Below are 21,261 nucleotides of genomic sequence, written 5' to 3' on the forward strand. Positions count from 1 at the left end.
TCGTTGGCCCTGGAAGGATGGACAGGATCAACTGGGTGCGCTCAGAGCCCAGAGCCAGACTTGGCTGTGGATGAGCCAGGGGTGTTTGCTGCTGCTGGAAACCAGCTCATCCTGGCCATGAAGCCCAGGGGGACAGGGAGGATGGGGACAGCCATCCTCAACACCTCGTGCTCAGAAACTGAAGCAAAATCGGGGGGGTTGGAAGGGAGAAGTATTTGCAGAGTTCCTAGATGGCAAAAGTGCTGAGCAGTGCAAATGCAAACGTTGCTTGTGCAGGATGAGAAAGAAACCAAAGCACCTGGAAGAGGCAGAAGGAAACTACAGACTTGCAGCATTCCCGAGTGCCCCGAGCCCTGCTCCAGCTGGAGCGGGGTGGGGGGAACAGCTTCAGGCCTTGCTGAGTCTCTGTGCTTTGCTCACGCATTTCCTTTGTGAACAGGGGTTCTCTTAAATGCCGAAAACTTCTTTGTGGGAGCCCCTGTGTTTGACACGCGCGAGGCAGTGAGGAACGAGCCCGAAGACGCGCCGTCAGCTCCGTGGCAAGCTTTGGAGGTGAGAGAGCTCTGCTCGTCCTGCTGCTGCTGCCCAGGGAGATGCAGGAGGCTGAGAGCCGTGTTTGTGTTGCAGGTGATGGTGTTCCCTGAGCTGGCGTTCAGGCACGAGGGATATTTGACTGCGCTGGAGTTTGTGACACAGGAACTGCATCAGCCCGTTCAAGTGAGGTTCCAGGTGCATAGACCCATAGATGGAGAAGGTGAGACATCCCCTCTCGATGCCTGGGGTATTGTGAGAGCCAGCTTCACCAGGGCCACGTCAAACAATGTATGTGGCCTTCTTGTAGCCCTCTGTTTTCAAAGCAGAAGCTTCGAAGCCTTGAAGCCTCAGAGATTTGGTTCTATTTCTTGAGACTTGGTTCTATTCCTTGAGGAGACTTAAGTGCAAAACCTGCCGGTCTGGGTGAACAGCCAGAGGTTGCCTTGGAGAAGAGATTGTCCTGGAGAAATTAATAGAGGGAGAAACCTGTCTCAATGCATGAAGAAAGTAGGAGCGTAAGGAACACGTGTAGAAGTGAATTGATCTTCTGAGCTCTACTTGAATACTTTGGGAAGACATCACGTGTCAAACGGGAATGTGTTCTGGTCCATCTGGCCCCACAGGTTAACAAGGAAGAACGTTTTCCTGAGCCTGTTTCTTCCCGATGGATGAGATAATGTAATAAGCTTTTCATTCCGTGTACAACAGCCCCATAGTCACAGTTTTGGCAGCTGACTTTGAAGCAGAATGTTTGCTGTAGCCATAGGGTTGGCTGGTTACAAAGGGATATTTTTTGACACTGAAGAGATACTTTTGACATGAAAACATTAACTTGAGAAGTTGCTTAATGTGTTTTCAGTGTCAAAGCCAGCTCTGGACTCGCTTTGTCTTGAGCACAGATCTCTTTTAGACTGCAAATTGCTGTGTTCTCACTGGAAAAGAGACTTTGTTAGTAATGGTCTTCGTGCCTTTGTGAAGGTTTACAGTAAAACAGGGCACTGGTCTTGTGGAGCAGCAGGATGTGTTGCAGTTGCAGCTTGTCCTAAGAGCGGAGCCAAGGTCTAAGTGGGAATTGGTGCATTTGGAGCAAGGAGAAGCGTTACTGGTCAGAATGGTGATCCTTGCTTTCCCTATCACTTCTTCCAGACTACCAGCAGGAAAGAAATGCCACAGAACCATTCCACGTGGCTCAGGATGATGGGAACTGGACGCTGCTCGAATGTCCTCCTGGTTTCCAGTGGTGCCATTTGACTAATCTGTGCTCCTCATTGAACGACTGCTGCAACGAGACCCAGTGTGCCAACGCTTCTCTTGCCAGCGCCCGTCCCCCCCTCTCCCCTCTGCACAATGGCAGCCAGCTCAGCTATGAACTCATCAAGGAAGTCCTCTTTACGATCCCAGCCGGCCCTTCTTCCCACTATCTGGTCAGTGTTTACTAGCTGTTGTAACCAGTGAGTAGGAGGGGCAGTTCTCTCCTGAGTGCTCTGGGTGAATAAAGGATTGGTCCCAAGTTGCAGATGGAGATACCGAAGCCCATTGAAATGAAATGACTTGCCCAGTGTCACACACGCCACCAACTGCAAGCCACGGGCTCCCTGCAGGAACCTGTTGCAATAACCCCGTTGCTCAAAAGGCTGGGCAACCATTCCCATTGCACTTAAGCACTGAAGAGAGAGCAGGAAGCTGGCTTCTGAGCTAGCACGTTTGACTCAGAGGGGCTGGGGAGAGCAGAGTGGTGACACGTCTCCCCATGCTGTGGCTGGATCTGTGGCTTCCCAGTTGGTTTCCACTTGGCAGTAAATCCAGCTGCCTTGCCCGGACAGGAGTTGAGTGCTGAGTGCTCTGAACTTGAAGCATTAATCCAAAAGTGTCTCCTCTCTCTGCAGGTCACATTCAGGAAAGAAAATATCTTTGTCAAGGCTGAGGATGTCTTCAGTCTCCAACATAGCGCAGGCTTGGGCTCACTCCTCCAGTGCCAACCGAGTACCACATCCTCTTACAGAACCAGTGTCTTAAGCATGAACTCTTCAGACTGGGAGCTTGGCCTGGCTGATGGCTTCTTTGGTGCCTCCTGGATAAACAACACTGTTTGCTCACTCCGTGTTTACTACGCTGAGGAGCAGCTGGTCCCAGTGATCAGCCCCCACAACACGGGGCTGGAGCATCCCGGTCGCTACACGGTCAGAGCCCACGTGGACAACGGGGTCTTCAGCACCAACGTGTCCTGCAGTTTCTGGGTGACTTCCGTGGTGTCAGGCCTGCGTGTCATCCACCCTGCTCCTCAGGGTGGCAGGGTCTACCTGCCATCCAACCACAGCACCCTGCTCATCAAGCTCTCTTCAGGGGTGAATGCCACAGCAAGCTGGCTGGGAGACAACCGCACCTTCCCCTTCGAGGGGTCCTGCCCGGCGGCTCTTGCCCCGCTCACAGCAGAGTGTGCCCGGGAGAGCAACGACACCTGGTTCGCTGTGGTCAGCCTGAGCGGGCTCAGGGAAGGGGTGAGCACCCACGTGCTCGTGGCAGAGAACACCGTGAGCACCCAGAACATCACCGTCACAGTGAAAGTGGAGGAGCCCATCCGCGGGCTGCGGGCCACCCCTGACCCTGAGAGCAGAGTCCTGCTAAACACACGAGTGGTGAGTGCTGACCGCTGTTGTTGTTTCATCCCTCGGCAGTGGTTTTAGCCCTTGGCACTAAGGGGGTGTGTGGCTCATGAGGAGGTTGGGGCTCAGCTCCACACTGGTGGGGTGTAGCGCTGCTTGCTGCTAAGCACCGCTCCCAGGCCACGCAGACAGCGCTGCTGCAGACAGGGGCATGTGGCAGAAAGCACTGGTGCTTTCCAGCAGGAAGTAGGTTGGATTCCCTCAGAGGTAAGTGCCTCCTGCAAGGGGGGACTCTGGCTTTCCAGTTCCGTGGAAAACCAGAGACATTCTGAAGAACCAGCATTTAACTGCTTCTGACTTGTCAAGGTAGTTACTCCTTTAGATTCGCTCCTCTAAATCCTCACGTCAGTTGGCTGAAGCTATAAGAATGTTTTATCCATCCACCCAAGTCCTGGAGTTACTCTGGTGTTTGCAGGCTCTTTTCCTTCAGTCCCCTGTCCCCAGAGCTAGAGCCAAGCCCTCAGAACCTGAGCAGGAACTGCCCCTGGGTGTCTGTGAAATGCTCTGCTCAAGCTCTCGCTGCTTATGGCAGAACCCTGTGCCTGCAATGCCTGTTGGTCTCACCCTTCCTGGCTACATGGTCTGCTGGGGAGGCACTGTGGGAGTGAGGAGGGAGCCTACCCTGTGCAGTGCAGGGCATTACAGGCTTTGGGTCATGGACAGGGGTCAGAGGCTCAGCTCAGAGGTGTAGCTAAAGCTGAGTTCTTTCTGCAAAGCTACCGGAAGGGTTTTAGGCAGCAAGAGAGACCTGATCAAATGAGCAGAGCCCTAGGGAGGGGGACAGGCAGCCTGGGGCCTGCTCCCCGCTCTGCTGTTGATTTATGGAGTCAGGGGCTGCATTTCTCTACCAGCAGCAAAGGCACAGATGATCTGGCACCTCTGTGTCATGCTCTGAGCATCCTGTCCTGCAGTGTGTGATGCCTCCCAGCCTGGCCCTGCTCCCTCTCCAGTTCAGCTGGAGATCTCCCGGGAAGCGCTGTGCCTTCTGTTCTCTTGCACCAGTGTGAAATGTTCTCCTGCCTTTCAGAGCTACATCCCAGTGATGGAAGCTGGCTCAGATGTGACTTTCCGATGGACAGTAGATGATAAACCATCTTTCACTTTTTACAATATTGTCTTCAACGTTATCTACCAAAGCCCAGCTGTGTACAAGCTTTCGGTAAGCCAAGGCCTTTCCCATCATACCATTGCAATCCTGGGTTTCCATCTCATCCCACAAACTAAGCAGGAAAAGCAGCAGGGAGAGGAGGCAGAGTTGAGGTTTTCACTGTGCACTTAATGAGCTTGTCTGCTGCTTCTCACTGAGCTGCTCTTGCACATAGGTTCTTCCTGTTCTTCTGTTACAGCTGACTTCCCTGCCTTCCTTGTCTTTGCTTTCTCCTCTTTGCTTCATGTTCTCCTTCTGTTCATGGAGCGTCTGCCCTTACTCATCCCACAGGAATGAGGCAGGGAGCCCCACTGCAGGGTGCTGGCCACTGCTTTGGCAGGCAGGAGATGTGGATTCAGAACCAGGCAGAGGCAAGGATGCAAGCATGAGGTGTTCGTAGGCAGGACAGAGCTTCTGCCACAAGCACATCTGGTCTATGTCCTGTTCTCTTTCTACTGGTGCACACTGGAGCTTGCTTTTGTCATGACCCCAGAAGAAGGATCGAGCAGAGAGGCTGGGCAGAGGGAGGTGTCTCTTATGGAACAGTATCTCTGGCCAGAACATCTTTCTGTGTCATGCCCTGTTCTGCCATGCAGAGCCCTGCTCTGGCTCCAAGCTGCTTGGTCCCTTTGCAGGGGAACTGCTGGCTTCCTGCAGAGAGCCAGCCCGGCTCGAGGGCTTGCTGCCACTAACTTGCTTGGTGCAGCACGCCGCTGAGCAGCACTAATTTGCTGGGTGAAGGCCTGTGCTGGCAGCCTGGATTGCTTCCACTTCCAGAGCTGAGAGGGTGGCGTTAGTCTGGAGTCCACTGGGTTCGGTATAAGAGACCCGCAGAGCCTAGACACAAACTCCTGTTATTCATTGGGGTGGGAGGTCTCTGTTCAACTGGGGTGAAGGATCCCTTCTGTCAGCAGCTCAGCTCTCCTGCAGGTGAGGAGGTGACGAGATGCTTCAGCATTAGGTACCACGTCAGTGGTACAAGCCTAGATAATCTTGAGGATCCTGCTCTACTTCTGTCTTGTCTCTTCAGACTCTTGCCTCCTTTCCCCTCCTTTGCCCGACTTTGCTCTCCCTCTCTGTGCCCACTGCACCCAGGCTGCTGGAGCTGCCTTTGGCTTGGTTTTAGGAGTCTCTCCCATCCCCACTCTGTGCTTGGAGCCACTCATCTGCCACTGGCCTAAGGGAACCGGATGGCTGTTGACCCCTTGGTGCCAGCAAGTGCCTGGGCTTTGCAGCTGGAGACACTGTGGAGCAGGCAAAAGGGTAACTGGCATGTTCAGAGCCAGAGGAGTCTCGGGATGAGCTCTTCCCTTTGTCCTCTTCCAGTCCTTCCTTGGGCTGGCTTTAGTGGTGAAGATGTGGTGGTTCCAGCAAGAGGTGGCTTCACCAGGTAGGTGACTTGCCAGTCTATGCTGCTTTCCAGTGCCACTGAAGCTGCTCTTCTCTGACCTTAAGCTGCTCGCCTGCCTGGTGGGACCCCCTCAGCACAGTGAAGCCCCGCTCTCAGGAGAGGGCAGCACAGCAAGGTGACCCCAGATGCATTCTTTGTCCCACTGTCCTCCCCAGCTCACCGCCTCCAACCACGTCAGTAACTTCACAGTCAATTACAATGTCACTGTGGAGATGATGAATAAGATGAAGAACCTGACGGTGCTGGGTGTCCTGCCGGTCCTGCCTCAGAACAGCACCGTGGAGCTTACAGCAAGAGTTCAGGTTGATTCAGCTGTGGATGCTATGTTCCTGTGAGTCCTTTGCAAGTTGCCCAAACTCAGGCTCTCGCTGTGCACTCTTACCAGTCTTACCTTACTCTTTCTCTTCCCAGGGCCCGTTTCTCAGCTCCGTTCAGTTAATTTGCAAGTGGGGTTCAGTCACACTGGCTGGGCCCTAGAGTTCAGCCTGAAATGCTTTTCTTTTAAAGGATTGCAGTGCTGCTTTAATATTGGGTTCCTCCTCTACTTACCAATGCTGTTCTCCTCTCACGGTGACAGTTCCTCAGCTCCTGCTTTGATACTTGGCATTATGCTTCCTATGTTTTCTCTGGCAACCCCAGCCCTGAGCCTGCAAGACAGCCCTAGGCCAGGCCAGGGTTCCTCTGGGGTTTCCAAGCTCCTCCTGTTGTGCAGTGTAACGTGGTTTGCGTGTTTCTCCAGGTGGGATTTTGGAGATGGCATCCAGGAGACATGCCTGTTCAAACCTCCCTACAACAAATCTTTCCTTGTTCCTGATCCCAGTGTCCATGAGGTTGTAATTGAACACAATGTTTCACACGTCTACCAAGACCCAGGTATGCTCAGGATGGTTCCTGGGGGGAAGAAGGAGCTCAGGCATTTTTGGGCCAGAAGCTGTTGCACAAGCATGTCCTCATGACTGGTCTTTTCCTGCTCTTTCCCAATGCAGGAGAATATGCCCTGGTGGTTCTCGTGTCAAACCAGTTTGAGAACCTCACCCACTTGACCCCAGTGCATGTCCACAGTTACCTGGTTGATGTGAAGATGGAAGCAGAGGAGGATGTTCTAGTTGTGAGCCGCCCGGTCACCTTCAGGGCCGACCCATTGCCATCTCCTTATGGTGTCGTTTACACCTGGGACTTTGGGGACGGGTCCTCACTGTTCACGGACACCCAGTCCACAGTGACATACAGCTACCCCAGGAGAGGGGTGTACAACGTCACCGTGACAGCCAACAACACCATAAGCAGCGTGGAGATGGTCGAGTGCTACCAAGTGTTTGAGGAGATAACGGGGCTCCAGGTTTCTGCGGATGAGGCAGCAGAGCTGGGAGCATCCGTGACCCTCAACGCCTCGGTGCAGACAGGGGACAGCATCACCTGGATATTCGACATGGGCGACGGGACGGTGCTGAGGACTCGGGTGCCGGTGGTGGAGCACGTGTACATAAAGGACATCAACTGCACGGTGAACGTGACTGCTGTGAATCCGGTGAACTCTGTCTCCCAAACTGTGCCCGTTCGGATATTTGTCCTGGAAGTGCTCAAAATAGAGCCTGCTTCTTGCATCCTGGAGCACCCGGATGTGCAGCTCACTGCCTACGTGACGGGCAACCCCGAGGAGTACATCTTTGATTGGACTTTTGGAGACGGCTCCTCCAACGTGACAGTCAGAGGGGACCCGGTGGTGATGCACAACTTCACCCGCAGCGGGACCTTCCCCCTCTCCCTGACTCTCTCAAGCAGCTTTAACAAGGCTCACTACTTCACCAGCGTCTGTGTAGAGCCAGAGATAGTCAACGTCACCCTTCTCCCGTCCAAGCAGTTTGTGAGGCTTGGTGAAGAGAGCAGCTTCCAGGTCAGTGCTGTGCCTCTGTACCAGTACCGCTACCGCTGGGATTTCGGGAACAATGAGTCCACTAGATCGAGTGGGACTGAGGTGACCTATACCTACAAGAACACAGGGGTCTTCCTGGTCACGGTGACTGTCTCCAACAACGTCTCTTTCAACAATGACACCGCGTTTGTGGAAGTCCAGGAGCCGGTTGGGGTAGCAAAGATTGAATATAATGGGACGAGCGTTTTGGAGCTGAACCAGATCTACCTGTTCTCTGCCAGCATGAATGGAACCAAAGTGAGCTACTGCTGGGACTTTGGAGATGGCACTACCCAGCCTGGGCAGATTGCTACCCACTCCTACAACAACACAGGCCATTACACTATTAGTGTGATGGGCAGGAATGAGGTGAGCTTTAATGAGAGCACCGTGGAGGTCACCGTGAAGCGGCGGCTGCAGGGGCTGACCATCAATGCCAGCAGGACAGTGGTGCCACTGAATGGCTCGGTGAGTTTTGTGGCCACGCTCGTAGCTGGCACCGCCATCCGCTACTCATGGATCCTGTGTGATCGCTGCACTCCCATCCAGGGCTCCTCCACCATATCCTACACATTCCGGTCCGTGGGCACGTTCAATGTCATTGTGACAGCAGAGAACAAGATCAGCTCATTGCAGGACAGCATCTATGTCTATGTCCTGGAGCAGATTGAAGGCCTGCAGGTGATGAGCAATGACCTGGTGGAGGACATCTATTTCCCAACTAACAGAACACTCCATTTGCAGGCGGTGGTAAGGGAGGGAACCAACATCTCTTACAGCTGGGTGGCCCAAAGGGATGGCACTGCTGTGCAGACCTTTGCTGGGAAAACCTTCTCCTTAAGCATCCTAGAAGCTGGAAACTACACGGTCTATCTGAAAGCCACCAACATGCTGGGATGTGCAACTGCTAACAGGACACTGGAGTTCATTGAAAGCATTGGTCTTCTAAAGCCTTATGCCTTCCCCAATCCAGTGGCTATCAATGCTTCTGTTAACATAAGTACCACCTTAACCAGTGGCACTGGCATCACGTATGTTTGGTACCTAGAGGAGGGCTTCTCTCCTGTTACCTCTGAACCCTTTATTATACACTCCTTCCAAAGCCCTGGAATGATAGAGGTTGTTGTTGGAGCAGAAAACAAGCTGAATTCAACCAATGCCACAGTTTATATCTGTGTAGAGGAGGTCATAGAGGGGCTGAGCATAGGGACTGCAGAACTGGACTGCAGATACGTCTCATCAGGCTCCACGGTGGTCTTTGAGGGGGAGCTGCAGAGAGGGACTGAAGTGACCTGGCTCTGGGAGGTACCAAACGGCACCTTGAGTGGCCAGTCGGTGGCTGTCACGTTCCCCACAGCAGGGTTTTATACAGTCTATCTGAATGCATCCAACGATGTGAGCTGGGCTCTGGCCAGCAGGAATATCTCAGTGCAGGACCGGATCCAAGGCCTGGAAATCCTTGCCAGCAAGAAGGTGGTGGAGCCAGGGGAACAGGTCACCTTTGTGATCAGGATGTCGTCGGGTACCTCGGTGAGTTACTTGGTGAGCATAAGTGGGGACTACTCCGTGGTGCTCAACGGGTCCAAGTACACTCACGAGTTCACCAAGAGCGGCGATTACTTGGTGACGGTGACGGTGCAGAACCAGATCAGCATCGCGCACGCCCAGGTGCTCATCTCTGTGCTGGAGGCCATCCGGGATGTCAGGCTCCTCAACTGCTGTGAACAAGGCATAGCCACAGGCACGGAGAAAAGCTTCAGTGCCCAGGTGGGCAGCGGCTCCCGTGTGTCCTTCTCCTGGCAGTTCTCCCTGTGGAAGGAGCAAGGTCGATCCGTGGTCACCATGGCAGGAGAAAGAGTTTCCTACACTCCAGAAGCTGCAGGGCTGCTCGAGATTCACCTCAGTGCCTTCAATGACTTGGGAGGTATCAACGTCACCAGAACCATCCAGGTCCAAGACCCGATAGTCCAGGTCTTCCTCACTGCCTCCAATGCCTTTGTCAACAGGACAGCACTGTTTGAAGCAGTCGTGGTGCCCAGCAGCAGGAGCGTTGAGTTCTTGTGGACCTTTGGGGATGGCTCTTCCACTCAAATAACCAGGGTTGCAGTGGCCAACTATTCTTACCTGAGCCCTGGGGATTACCTGGTGGAGGTGAATGCCACCAATCTCATCAGCTTCTTCATAGCCCAGCTCACTGTCACTGTCAAAGTGCTGGAGTGTGAGGAGCCAGAGGTGGAGTTGGCCTTGCCCCCCCAAGTCATCATGAAGCGGTCCCAGAGGAACTACCTGGAGGCACAGATTGACCTCCGTGGATGCATCAAGTACCAGACAGAGCACCTATGGGAGATCTACAAAGCGCCCAGCTGCATGAACCTGGATGACTCCAGCAGGATCCATCTGCCAAACGTTGATGTGAACAGGCCCCAGCTCGTAATACCAAAGCTTGCCCTGCAAGTTGGGAACTATTGCTTCATCTTTATTGTCTCCTTTGGAGATACCCCCCTGTCCAAAAGCATCTTCGCCAATGTCACTGTGATACCAAGTAAGCTGGTCCCCATCATTGATGGAGGGTCATACCGTGTATGGTCCAACACTCAGGACTTAATCTTGGATGGGGAGAAGTCCTATGACCCAAACTTGGATGATGGTGAACAGACCCCGTTGTTATACGACTGGTCTTGTACCTACTCCTCCAAGGTAAGAGCAGTTTTGCACAGCCAGAGAGGCTGGTTATTTGGGAGCTCCAACTGCACATCAGCTCCTCTATGAACATGGCTCTGAGTTAAAATGGTGTCAAGGGAGGCTTTGTGAGCATCTTTAATAACGCTGCTCCAGAAGGAGGGTTGCAAAGGGGTCCCAATTTTCAGTTCAGGATGGTGGTACCAGAATTGCTGTGAGGAGCAGTGCAGAGCATGCTGCTGCAGTCCAGTGCTGGCCTTGTATGTGGCCTCTGGTTCATGGTTTCAGTGCAGCTGTTTCCATGACCTGAAGGAATCAGAGAGCTGGTTGAAGCACAGGGGCTGGGGGCTCTGGTCCCTCTCCCATTAATGATTAAATGTCTCTAATTTCAGCAGTTAGACTTCAGAGGAATCAAGTGACTACAAGTTGTGGCCACTATGATCACAAGCAGGTCACTGTCCTCATGGTCTGACCCTACCGTGGTAGAAGGATGAGGCAGAACTGCCCTTCATATTCTCATCCATGTTCTTAGAAGGAGCATTTATGATTGAATGTGGGATTCTGTTGCCTGTAAAAAGTCACTGTTTTCTCTCTTGACCTCAGAATGGATGTGGAGTGTGTGGGGGTTAGACTTTGGAGTTCAGTGTGAGCTTCTTGTGTTGATTGGGAAAATTTATAAGCTATTTAATGATGAATTGAGTGCTGTAAAATAAGAATGTGAAGCTCAGGTGAAATACAGTATTCCAGTACTGCTGACCTGGGCAATAGGATACTGTGCTTTGGTGTCCACACACCACCCTGTTCCTGCCACCCCAGTGGTGGCACTGCACAGTAAGATCCGTAACCGTGACGTTGTGTGGACCTGCATGCTTTGGCTGTGGACTTAACCCGCTGGTCACCCGTACCAAGGAGGGTTTGAAAGTTCTTTTCTCCTTGCAAGCAGAGCTCGGCTGCAGGGTGCTCTCTGAATTTCAGTGCCAAGGAAGGAATTGTCACAATTTCCAAAGCTGCGTTAGAAGCAGATGTGGAGTATACGTTCGACCTCACCGTCAGGAAGGAGGGGATGAGCCCCGAGGCAACGAATCAAACCGTACGTACCCCAGGCAACGGTCCCTGCCTCTCCTTGTGTGCCTGGTGCTGGACACAGGAGCTGGAAGGCCATGGCCCTTTTCCTAGGGAAGTTTCTAGAGGAGGGTGCTGCAGGCTTGGGGCCGTGTCCACCCACAGCTGACTCCCTGGCCTGCATCCCCATCCCCATCCGAGAGCCAGCACCACTTTAACTGGGGGTGTGGAAGCTGCTGCTGCCTCCTGCACCCCCCAGCACCTGAGAGCAGGTTTTAGGGCATCACTGGGGCTCCATAAATGATCTCACCCAGGTCATTGGCAGGAGCAGACGTTGACGTTTCTGTGATGCATTCATCTTATGCTGCCTTGCGCAGCACTTTTTGCTCGTCCTGTCAAGTCCTTTTAGTTTCTTCCTTCCTTTAGACCTTGTGTCAGTCTCTCTCTGTGCAGAGGCTGCATTAGGGACCAGCCCTGAATGGTTCCTGGGACCAAGAGTCTGTGGCCACAGATCTGCTGTGGGAGGCCAGCGAAGGAGCCTGTGGTCAGCAGCTCTTCTGGGTGCATCCCTGGGCTCTTCCCATGCCACAGCACCAGGCTCTTGCCCAGCGAGAGCTTCCTAAGAGCTGCTGCTTCATTTTACCTTGAGCAGCTCCTCCCTTCTCTCCTTTTGACGTTATTTAGAGCAGGCTCTGTTGAAGCGCATGTTGTTTGTGTCGGATTAAGCCTGCTGCTGAATGTGTCTGCAGCCCGGCAGCAGTTATGGTTTGTGTCAGAAACATTCATCGTGGTGTGCTTGGCAGTTGGAGCTGTAGTTAGGCTGGAAGTGGAAACTCTTACTGCCTGGGTTTTAAACCAGGGCTGCAGGATGAAAAGGGAGGGAGAAAAAAGGGGAATTGAGAGGCTGTCAAGGACATTCCGTACTATCTGGTTTCCATGCAGGAGCGCAAAACAACCAGGCCAGTGTTGCAGGAAGTTTGCAAATCCTGTAGGAATGAATGGAGCTTCACTGTGCTCCGGCGCAGGGCTTGGGAATATTTATCCTGTTTTCAAAGTCTGCCATGTTAAACAAGGTCTTCATTGCTGTCTGTCTGAATGCAGCAGATTCGTTATGCCAGGGCAGAGGGCTCCGTCCAATGCTGGACCATCCCTTTTCCTGGGGGATTAAGGGAGTTTAGACAAAGCGCAGGGCTCAGAGCTCAGCAGCCGTTGTGTCTGACCCACCAGTGCTTCTAAAGCTCCCCTGGGTGCTTTGCCAGGGAGGTGTGTGGACATCTTGAGAAGTGCAGCTTGGAGCTGAGCTAAAAGCCTGCAATGACATGGCACTCTCTGGAAGACGTGGCTCTTCCAAGCTGCAGGGCAAAATGCCTTGGATGTGCAGTGGGAACTGTTGTCCGCCTGTTTCGATCATCACTCCTGTCTCGCAGGGATATGGGTAGTGTCAGAAATGATGAACGAGAGCCCAAGGGTCGGGTTCTGAAACATGGCAAGTGGTTCTAGCGCAAGCTGCGGGGATGAGAGCAGGGATGGAGACGGCGGGACCGTGCTGCTGTGCACAGGGCAGCACATCCTCACTCAGCTCTGGCTCACCCTGAGCCCTCTGTTACTCTGGACCATAAACACTTCCCATTTATCAACCTTTTGAGCCGAGGACAGGACCCCCAGCCCCGGCTCCACAGCTGCAGAGGCAGGACCAGAGTTGAGCCCACAGAAGGCAAAGCAGAGCTGCGGTCACATCCCAGGGCAGGTGCTCACCAGATGTTTGGTCTGTGCTGTGCTGGAGGCTTTCCCTGTTACACTGCTCCCCTTTCCCAGACTCTAACCTGCATCCCATTTGTCCTGAGATGTCCTGTACAGTCAGGGGCTTTGGTTAGCATCATCCCCACTGGCACCATGAGCAGGACCTGTGCTGGCAATTCAGCACAGGGCTCCAAAGGGGCTTTTTTTGGAAGTGATTTATGATGTTAAAAAGAGCAAATAAAGTAAATCCAGAATCACCATCAGTCCAATGCAGAGCGAGTCCTCCTTGCGCAAGCAGATGCTGGGATGTCTGCATGCCTGTTAGATGTCTGTATCTTTGTCTCAGATCTCTGATGGAGCCTTTTGCTTTCCCAGGTGTTCATCAAGAGAGGGGGAGTCCCTATTGTGTCCTTGGAGTGTGTTTCCTGCAAGGCTCAGTCTGTCTATGAAGTTAGCAAGAGCTCCTACGTCTACCTGGAGGGGACCTGCCAGAACTGTCACAATGACTCCAAGCTCGGGGTAAAGTCATTAGCAATGCTGGTCTTTGCTTCAGTGTGGTGGGCTTTAGGGATAGGGGGAGAGTCAAGGAGGAGAGGATGGAAAGAGCTGGGTGAGAAGTCCTGGATCTAAACTGCCACAGAGAGGTGGAGGGGAAACAGTCTCTGACCACAGATGCAATGGCTGGGTCAGGCTTGGGGGATGAAGGCTGACTGGTACCAGTCTCTTCATCACAGCCCCTGGAACTGGCTGCAGGACTGGCTTGTTGGGTTGGAGGTTTAAAGCACAGAACTTGTTTGGTGGGACGTGGGACTCCTGGGTGGTGTCCCCGTGTCTCAGCAGCATTGAGGAGGCCAGGAGAGCCTGTGGAGCAGGTTCCCCATGTCCTGTAGCCACTGGACCCCTGTGAGATGCCCAGAGCTTTCCTTCACCCCGGGTTCTGCCTGCAGGCTGCAGGACTCATGGCCTGTCAGTCCTCCATCAGTGTCTCCTCCTACCCAAGGGCTGGGTCATTTTCAAGCCAAGCCCATGGGTGACCATCCCTTCCCACACCAAAGTACGGTTTTCCTACAATAAGTCTGCAAAGTGTTTTCTTCTCCTGCTGCCTGGCATCCTTCTCATTATTCTGGGGTCTCAAGCAGAGGTTGTTCAGTCTCTTGTGATCCCCCCGAGCCCCTTGTGCCCTCCTGGAATTACCCATTCCTATGCACAGCATCTCTGCAGCCCATTGAAGGAGGCAGGTCTCAGAAGTGGAATTCCTGTCGTGAGAGCTGATCCGCATGGCTCCCAGCATGTCCTTGTGTGGCGTTTTCTGGTGGGCTATCTCAGCGTTCCTCTTGGTATCGCAGTTGGACGTTTGTGCTATTAACAGCAACCACCCAGGCCACGTTCAGCTTCAGGCACATAAACCGTGGGGTCCCGTGGAGACTCCACCAGCACTGCATTGATTTCCTGTGGTTTGTATTCGCTGTTATGAAATCCTCTTGTCGGAGGGTGATGTAATCCCAGCGACTAAAGTAGATCTCACAGTGGAAATATTCCCACCAGACATTTGGGAAAGGCTCCAGTTCTTGTTGCTGTAGCGCACAAGACTAAAAGCTTGAATTATCAACTGCAAATTTGGCAGATGCTCCCACTGGAAATCTGTTACTTTTTATATGAGACTCAAAGCTGAAACCATTTTAAGGACATAAGTTCAGATTGAATCAAAACCCCTCCTGTCTCTCCCCTCTTCATCCCGACAGCGATGGGCAGCGCACAGCTTTAAAAACAAGTCCCTCGTCCTGGACAAAAGGACAACCTCCACTGGTGACACAGGGATGAACCTGGTCCTGAGGCAAGGGGCTCTGAAGGACGGGGAGGGGTATACCTTCACCCTTCACATCACTGACCTCACAACGGGGGAGGAAGGATTCGCCTCCATCGACCTGCTCCCAAACCAGCCTCCGGTCGGAGGATCCTGCCGGCTGTCTCCCAAGGGACCCCTCAAGGCGCTGATGGCAAAGGTGCACTTTGAGTGTGCAGGTGAGAGCATAGAGCCCGCAGTACCTGTCAGCCCTGCTTCCCATTCTGAGCCCCAAAGCTTGGCCACAAGCAGCTTTGTGTGCCCAGATCATGGAGTTCCAAAACTCATGGTAGCAACCAGGCACTTTGCTCCTAGTTCATGCAGTTGAATGGTGCTAGCCAGGCCAGGACAGTACTTGCAGGAGAAACTGGTATTTCAGTGCAGGAAACAGAAGATAGGTGCCTGAAACTGAGTCACACATATGTGGGAAGAGTCAAAGACAAAGCACTGGGGCCTCCTCTGCCATGGGGGCTGGATGTTCCCGTCGGCAGTTACCTTCTCAACCAGCTGCAGGGACAGCAGCAATGAGTCTAGCTTTGGAGAAGTGGCCTGGCTGACATCCTGTAGCCTTGGGCCAAGGAATAAGAGCCTCTGAAAAGCAGATTTCCCCAGATGATCAGTGTCAGAGATGAATGCTGTCTGTGCACGAATGCTGGGAAGCCACGCTGCAGAGGAGGTCAGTTCTGCTGGGGCTGGGGAGGCTGCTCACCAAAGCCTGGCTTAAGCTGAGGGAGGAGGAGAGGATTCAGTGTGGTAAGGCTGTGACTTTGGTATGGTTTGAGCTGCCCAGAATAACAAGGAAGTGAGGGTCTCTTTGGAGCGGTGGGGATTGGAGCTCTTAGTGGTTGTTTTTCAGCTGAAGTGAAACGTGCAGGATGTAGACCCACCGCTCTGTGTCCGCTTTCACTGGTGCTCAGTGGCAGCATGCAGTGAATGTCCCAGCTGCCCGCCTCCCACAAGGCTCCCCAGAATTCCCAGGAGCTCCGAGGAAACCTGTGTGCAGGTTTTACCCTTAACTCAGTTGTTCCTGAGATGCTGAAGTGCCTGGGGGCTGCACTGTAATACCAAGCTTTGCAGGGCTTGTACAGGAGCTGTTTGCCCTTGGGTCAGTGCCATTCGCGGCCCCATTGGAGTTGTTCCCGTTTCATTTTGATCACAAACTCTTCCTAAATGCCTTTAAACGTGGCAGCACCCAAACCCCTGAACATTAGAAACCTTGAGAGGGGCAGAGCTTTGCATTGCAAGCCCTGAAGCCATCCCTGCAGCCTGGTGGAGCCCTCAAGCTCTCCTCACTGTGGGGACAGCCTGTCCCTGTGTCAGAGCAGGGACCCCGTGCTAGGGACAGCTGAAGTGTTCCGGTGGCTTCCTTGCCCCTCTCAGAGCCCACGTCTGGCTTTGTTTTGCAGGCTGGCGGGACACGGAGGATGCAGAGGGACCGCTGGTGTACATCCTCATGGCGTCTCGCCACCGGGCCGGGCACTACCACGAGTTCTGCGTGTACAAGGGCAGCCGTGCCGAGCACAGCGCCTTCCTGCCCCCCGGCTTCCATGAGAGTGGCTTCATGGTGTCCGTGGCTGTCCTTGTCCAGGACCAGCTGGGGGCGACCGTGGTGGCCATCAACCGGTAAGAGGCTGGGCTCGTGTGGCAGCTCCAGGCTCCCGCATCACGGTCATGCCCTGGCCCCTGGGTCCATGTCCTGCAGGGCTCAAGCACATCCTGGGTGAAGCAGGAAGATGAGGGGAGGCTCAGCAGAAGTGCAGTGAGAAGTGCAGCCCTTGTGGGGTGAATCGCACAGCAGGGAGGCTTCCCCATACGTTACTGCTTTCCTGAGCATCTCTGGTGACACCTTGCTTTGAAGGCACAGTGTCACGTTCTCAGACCTCTGTGCTCCGCCACCTCCTCTGTATCAGGAGCCCTCAAAAGAGAGCTGGCAGCCCCAAGCTGCAGTCCCACCCTCTCAGGCCAGAGCCCATGGTCCTGCAGTGCCTGCAGGAGGAGGAGCTGTGTCCCATTTGTTCCTTAGACCCCAAAAGCAGTGTAGCTCCTCCCAGCTAAAGGGCAAATTCTGCCCCCTTCTCCAGCCCCATTTGGTTTGCCCTTAACCCAAATGCCTCTTTCCCTTGGCAGCTCCATGGAAATCGGCTTACCTGAGGGCTTTCCAAGCCTCTCCCACTGGCTCTACAATCAAACTGACACCGTGCTCCAGGGCTTAGTGAAACAAGGGGACCCTCAGCAGGTCATTGAATACTCTCTGGCCCTCATCACCATCTTAAATGAGGTAAAGCAGCACTCTCTGCCCTAGGGAGACCTCCAGACAGCCTTGCAATCACCACTGATGTTCTTTGGCCACATTTGGTGCGGCGATGCAGGGAAATGACTGAGGCTGCAGCTCTTCATGTAAACCAGTGTGCGTGCATGCTGGGAGCTGGGCTGGACCTGTGTGCATGCATCAGAAGCAGAAACAAGCTCCAGACACACGACGACCAGGGAAAGCAGAGAGGCTGCAAAGTAAAACCAGGGTCCTAGAGAAGGCAGTGGCCTCGGTGTCTCCCATGCACCCTACTTTCTGCCCTCATAGTCAGATACCCTTTTCCCTCTTTGATGTCAAGCTCAAGCCTAAACACTGGATTTAGAAACGCAAATCAGCCCAAATCCCCCACCTCTTCACACCTCCCCTGAGCCACCCACGGCACTCCAGCTCTGCAACTCCTGTAGCTCCTTAGGTGATGCTGTGGGTGCTAAGGAGCCCTCCTTGTTCTGACTGCTGAGCTAGTGCAGCTAGAAAGCCCTTCTGCCTGCACACAAAGCTCTTCATCCTCCTGGCAGCATTCGCTTTCCCTCCTACATAAAGTAGGGCCCATGTGCAGGGCAGGAATTGCAGTCTGTACTCCCATTTTCTGCCCAGTAGGAGCCTGCAGGAAAACACCAGGCGGGGGCGATCTCCTGAGCTGAGCTGGATACAGGCTGCACAGTGATGTACTACTTAGCTGTCAAGTGCCAGGCTGTTAAGATAATTGCTTGGAGAGCACAAGTGAAACTGAGGGGGTTCTACTGAAAACCCAGCTCATTGGATCACCTCTGGGAGGAGCAGAGCAGGGAGATGCGGAGTGCAGGGAAGAGACTTAAGCAGAGCTCAGCATCAGCTGAAACAATCTGATACACGTCCTCACTGCTTGCTTTTATCGCCTCCAGTACGAGCGATCCATGCTGCTGGAACCTGAGACTGGGAATGAGTTTGAACTCCGGACCTGGACCCGCAACAACATCACAGAGACCCTGAACTCGCTGAACGTGAACACAGTTGATGACATCCAGCAGATCTCAGCTGCCCTGGCACAGTGCACGGTATGTTCCCCATCACCACCTCCAGCCTCTGCTCGTCCAGGGGCTGTTTGCATGCTCCTCTGTTCTTGTGCTTCCCTGCTCCTCTCCCGTGCACACACCACACAGAGGACAGGACACACATCATACTGGTGATGTCCTAAGTGCTGTTAGCTTTGCCTCTTGCTGTGCCATCAGTCTAGCAGGCGCTGGTGAGATCTTGTATTCATGTGCTGGAGGACAGCACCTAAGGGCTCTGTGCTTCTCTGGTATCAGCCCTGATGTGACAGCTTGCTAGCAGGTAGGTCCTTTCACCTGCAGATGGAGGCTGTAGGAGAGGCCCTGACACACTGGAGAAGCACTGGAAGAAGTTGCTGGGAGAGCCACAGAATCTCTGAGGAGAGGCTGGACTCCCATCAGGATTAACACAAGTCAAGCAGGACCTGCCTTGAGCCAGGGGACAGGGCCAAGGAGTGATGTTCCTTCCAGCCCTCTTTCTACCAGATGAGATTAGAAGCACTGCTCTGCTCCACGGCTGACTGGAAGCGCTGTGTTCCCCAGCCAGCTCGCAGCTTCAGCTCCCCGGTGCTGGGGCTGCTGCCTGGTGGCTTTAGGAGTGGCTTTCTGTGTTTTGTCAGATGGGCAAAGGGAAGAGAGCCCGGTTATATAATAGGCTGGGGTTTGGTGGTCAGCCAGGCCGCTCTGGCATGCTCTTCCTCCCAAATCTTTGCTTTCAGGGCTGGAGTCAGGCACCCTTTGGCTTGGCTGCTCTGCTTCTCCGCAGCCAGGTCAGCAACCTCACCCAGCAGCAGGCTGTCAGTGGAGTGATGGACAGACTACTGCATCCCACCCACAGAGTCCCTGTTCTGCTGCTCCTTCCTCTGCTTCAAAGGCTGTAAACCTCAAAATCGCTTCTCTCTGTTCACCTTTGTTCAGGGATTTGGGGTTCAGCACATCCCATTCCCATGCGGGATTGGTTCATGTCTGTCTCTCCTGCGTGCTCTTGCCTCGCTGTGAAAGCTCAAGTCTTGAAACAGAGGTTTTGTTCCATGGGAAAAGCTGATGTTCCAGGGTTAGTTTGTGCTCTGGGTTGGAATGAAAAGCTTAGAGAAACAGTAATGTAGAATTTCCCAAGTGGCTGAGCCTGCAGTGGGGTTCACACGTTTCCCGTAGCAGTGTCAATCAGTGCTGATATTAATTGGATTTTACCTACAGGGGAGAGGATAAAACAGAACAGATTTATCCTGGAAGGGAAAAGAAGACTCTCAGTCTTAGCCAGGTCTCCTTCCTAAGCAGCAGCTCCTCTTGGGTGGTTCCTCCCCATAACCTTTCTCTTCCCCACCTCTTTGATACCTGACTGAGCCTGGTGGATTCCAATTTAAACAGCATGTCCACAGCTTACAAATAAAAGCAGAAAAGGGGGGATTTTAGACCTGCAGATGCTGTCTTGATTCTCCACCAAAACATATGGTGAATCACGTCTGAATCCTATGATGATTAAAAGAGAAAAAGATGAATAAAAGCAAGGAATGGGGTTATGGTAACAGCTTCCATGTGTTGCCTCGGTCCCTCCCATCCAGGCCTCGAGAGTGCTGGGAGCTCCAGGCCATGGCTAGAACATTCTGTTTCTTGGACACATCTGGGAGCAGAGGGAGGGACATCCATCACGCCTGAGTGGCAGGATCCCTCCCACAGCCTTCAGGAGTACTTGGACACTGAAATGGATTCAGTGAGGGCTAAATCTTGATTCCACCTAAGACAGCGGAGTGAGTGGAGGGATCCCATCCAGCTCCTCTGGTTGATTTCTGTAGATACAGTGTGTGGCTCCAGAGGGGTGCTCATGAGATGCAGCAGCGGGAGATGTGCTTGGTCCTTACAAGTGAGCCCTGGGGAACATGAATATGCTGCCCTTTACTGCTCTTTCCAACCCTAATGCGTCCTCCATCAGACTCCCACATGCCTGCCTGGAATGTGAGGGGAAGTGGGTGGAAGAGCCTTGGAGACACCACAGACTTCTTGATAGCATCTCTCAGTGTGAGCAGAGCAGCCATTGCCTCTGCAGTCACCTCCCTGGGGCTGGAAAGAGACTTTCAGAGTGCAAATGGTGTTTGAACAAACATGCTCGAGTCTTTGCAGGTCTGAGGAGCTGAACTTGCCTTCATCCTTCCAGGGGGATGTTCCCACTGCCTCAGACTGTGCTCCCCTTTGCAGGTGGCGAGCAAGGAACTGGCTTGCAAGTCCTGCCTGACAAGGACCTTGAACAAGCTGGAGACCATGATGACCATCCTGCAAGGGGAAACCACCCAGGGCACCGTGACACCGACTGGCATCGCCGACAACATCCTCAACATCACGGGTCAGTTCGGTACCCCTGGGGTTTGGGCTCTTCATGCTCAGTACTTTCTTCTCCCTGCACTTTTCCCAGGGTTGTCTTGGCTCGGGCAGCCATCCCTGCGGACACTTCAATCCAACAGTTGTTAATAACCTCACTGGTGCTCCAGGGAATTCTCTTTTTAGTAAACAGTGAGTAAGAGCTATGGCTTCCAGATGCTCGCCTTCCCGGTTGCAGTCTGAGGGTGCCAAACTTCACTGGGGCACCCCTGAACACTGTGTGGGAATTCCCACCTGGTTACCCTGGGAGGAAGCAGACATCTTTGCGCTCCTTATAATGGGGTTCTGAGTGTTCTCCATAGTGCAGGAACTTAGTGACATATGTTTGCTTTATCCATTCCTTCCCTCTTTCCCAACCTGCTGTTGTAGCCCTGTGCAGGAGGGAAATAAAGCCTGTTGTCATTAGTATTCACCACCAAACTCTGCACATTAGCTGAGAGACTGCAGGAATTGCTGACAGCTCTATTTTTAGCTATGGGCTACTGAACGCTTCAGTGCAGCAAGTCACATGCACAGCGAAGAGTTACAGTGAGAAGACAGTGAGGAAACACTTGTCTG

At 53.3% G+C, this 21,261-nt stretch overlaps 1 protein-coding gene across 2 annotated transcripts in view; it reads left to right on the forward strand.

Annotated features, from left to right (window-relative positions):
• Positions 1 to 21,261, forward strand: part of PKD1 (polycystin 1, transient receptor potential channel interacting) — an 84,432-nt gene that overhangs the window by 45,541 nt on the left and 17,630 nt on the right. Inside the window, exons 8-22 of one of the 2 annotated variants that reach the window (XM_062614793.1) lie at positions 440 to 552; positions 628 to 754; positions 1,681 to 1,958; positions 2,421 to 3,170; positions 4,225 to 4,356; positions 5,911 to 6,086; positions 6,495 to 6,628; positions 6,742 to 10,364; positions 11,287 to 11,436; positions 13,524 to 13,667; positions 14,891 to 15,170; positions 16,398 to 16,614; positions 17,119 to 17,269; positions 18,184 to 18,336; positions 20,524 to 20,668. In XM_062614793.1, coding sequence (XP_062470777.1) covers positions 440 to 552; positions 628 to 754; positions 1,681 to 1,958; positions 2,421 to 3,170; positions 4,225 to 4,356; positions 5,911 to 6,086; positions 6,495 to 6,628; positions 6,742 to 10,364; positions 11,287 to 11,436; positions 13,524 to 13,667; positions 14,891 to 15,170; positions 16,398 to 16,614; positions 17,119 to 17,269; positions 18,184 to 18,336; positions 20,524 to 20,668 — 6,573 coding nt within the window. The remainder of the gene's footprint in view (positions 1 to 439; positions 553 to 627; positions 755 to 1,680; positions 1,959 to 2,420; positions 3,171 to 4,224; positions 4,357 to 5,910; positions 6,087 to 6,494; positions 6,629 to 6,741; positions 10,365 to 11,286; positions 11,437 to 13,523; positions 13,668 to 14,890; positions 15,171 to 16,397; positions 16,615 to 17,118; positions 17,270 to 18,183; positions 18,337 to 20,523; positions 20,669 to 21,261) is intronic. The other variant, XM_062614794.1, reaches the window with a different exon arrangement.

This window comes from Pezoporus occidentalis, unplaced genomic scaffold, assembly GCF_034315485.1.
Source record: "Pezoporus occidentalis ecotype Australia unplaced genomic scaffold, CSIRO_AGI_Poc_V1 ctg178, whole genome shotgun sequence".
NCBI classification, from domain to species: Eukaryota; Metazoa; Chordata; class Aves; order Psittaciformes; family Psittacidae; genus Pezoporus; species Pezoporus occidentalis.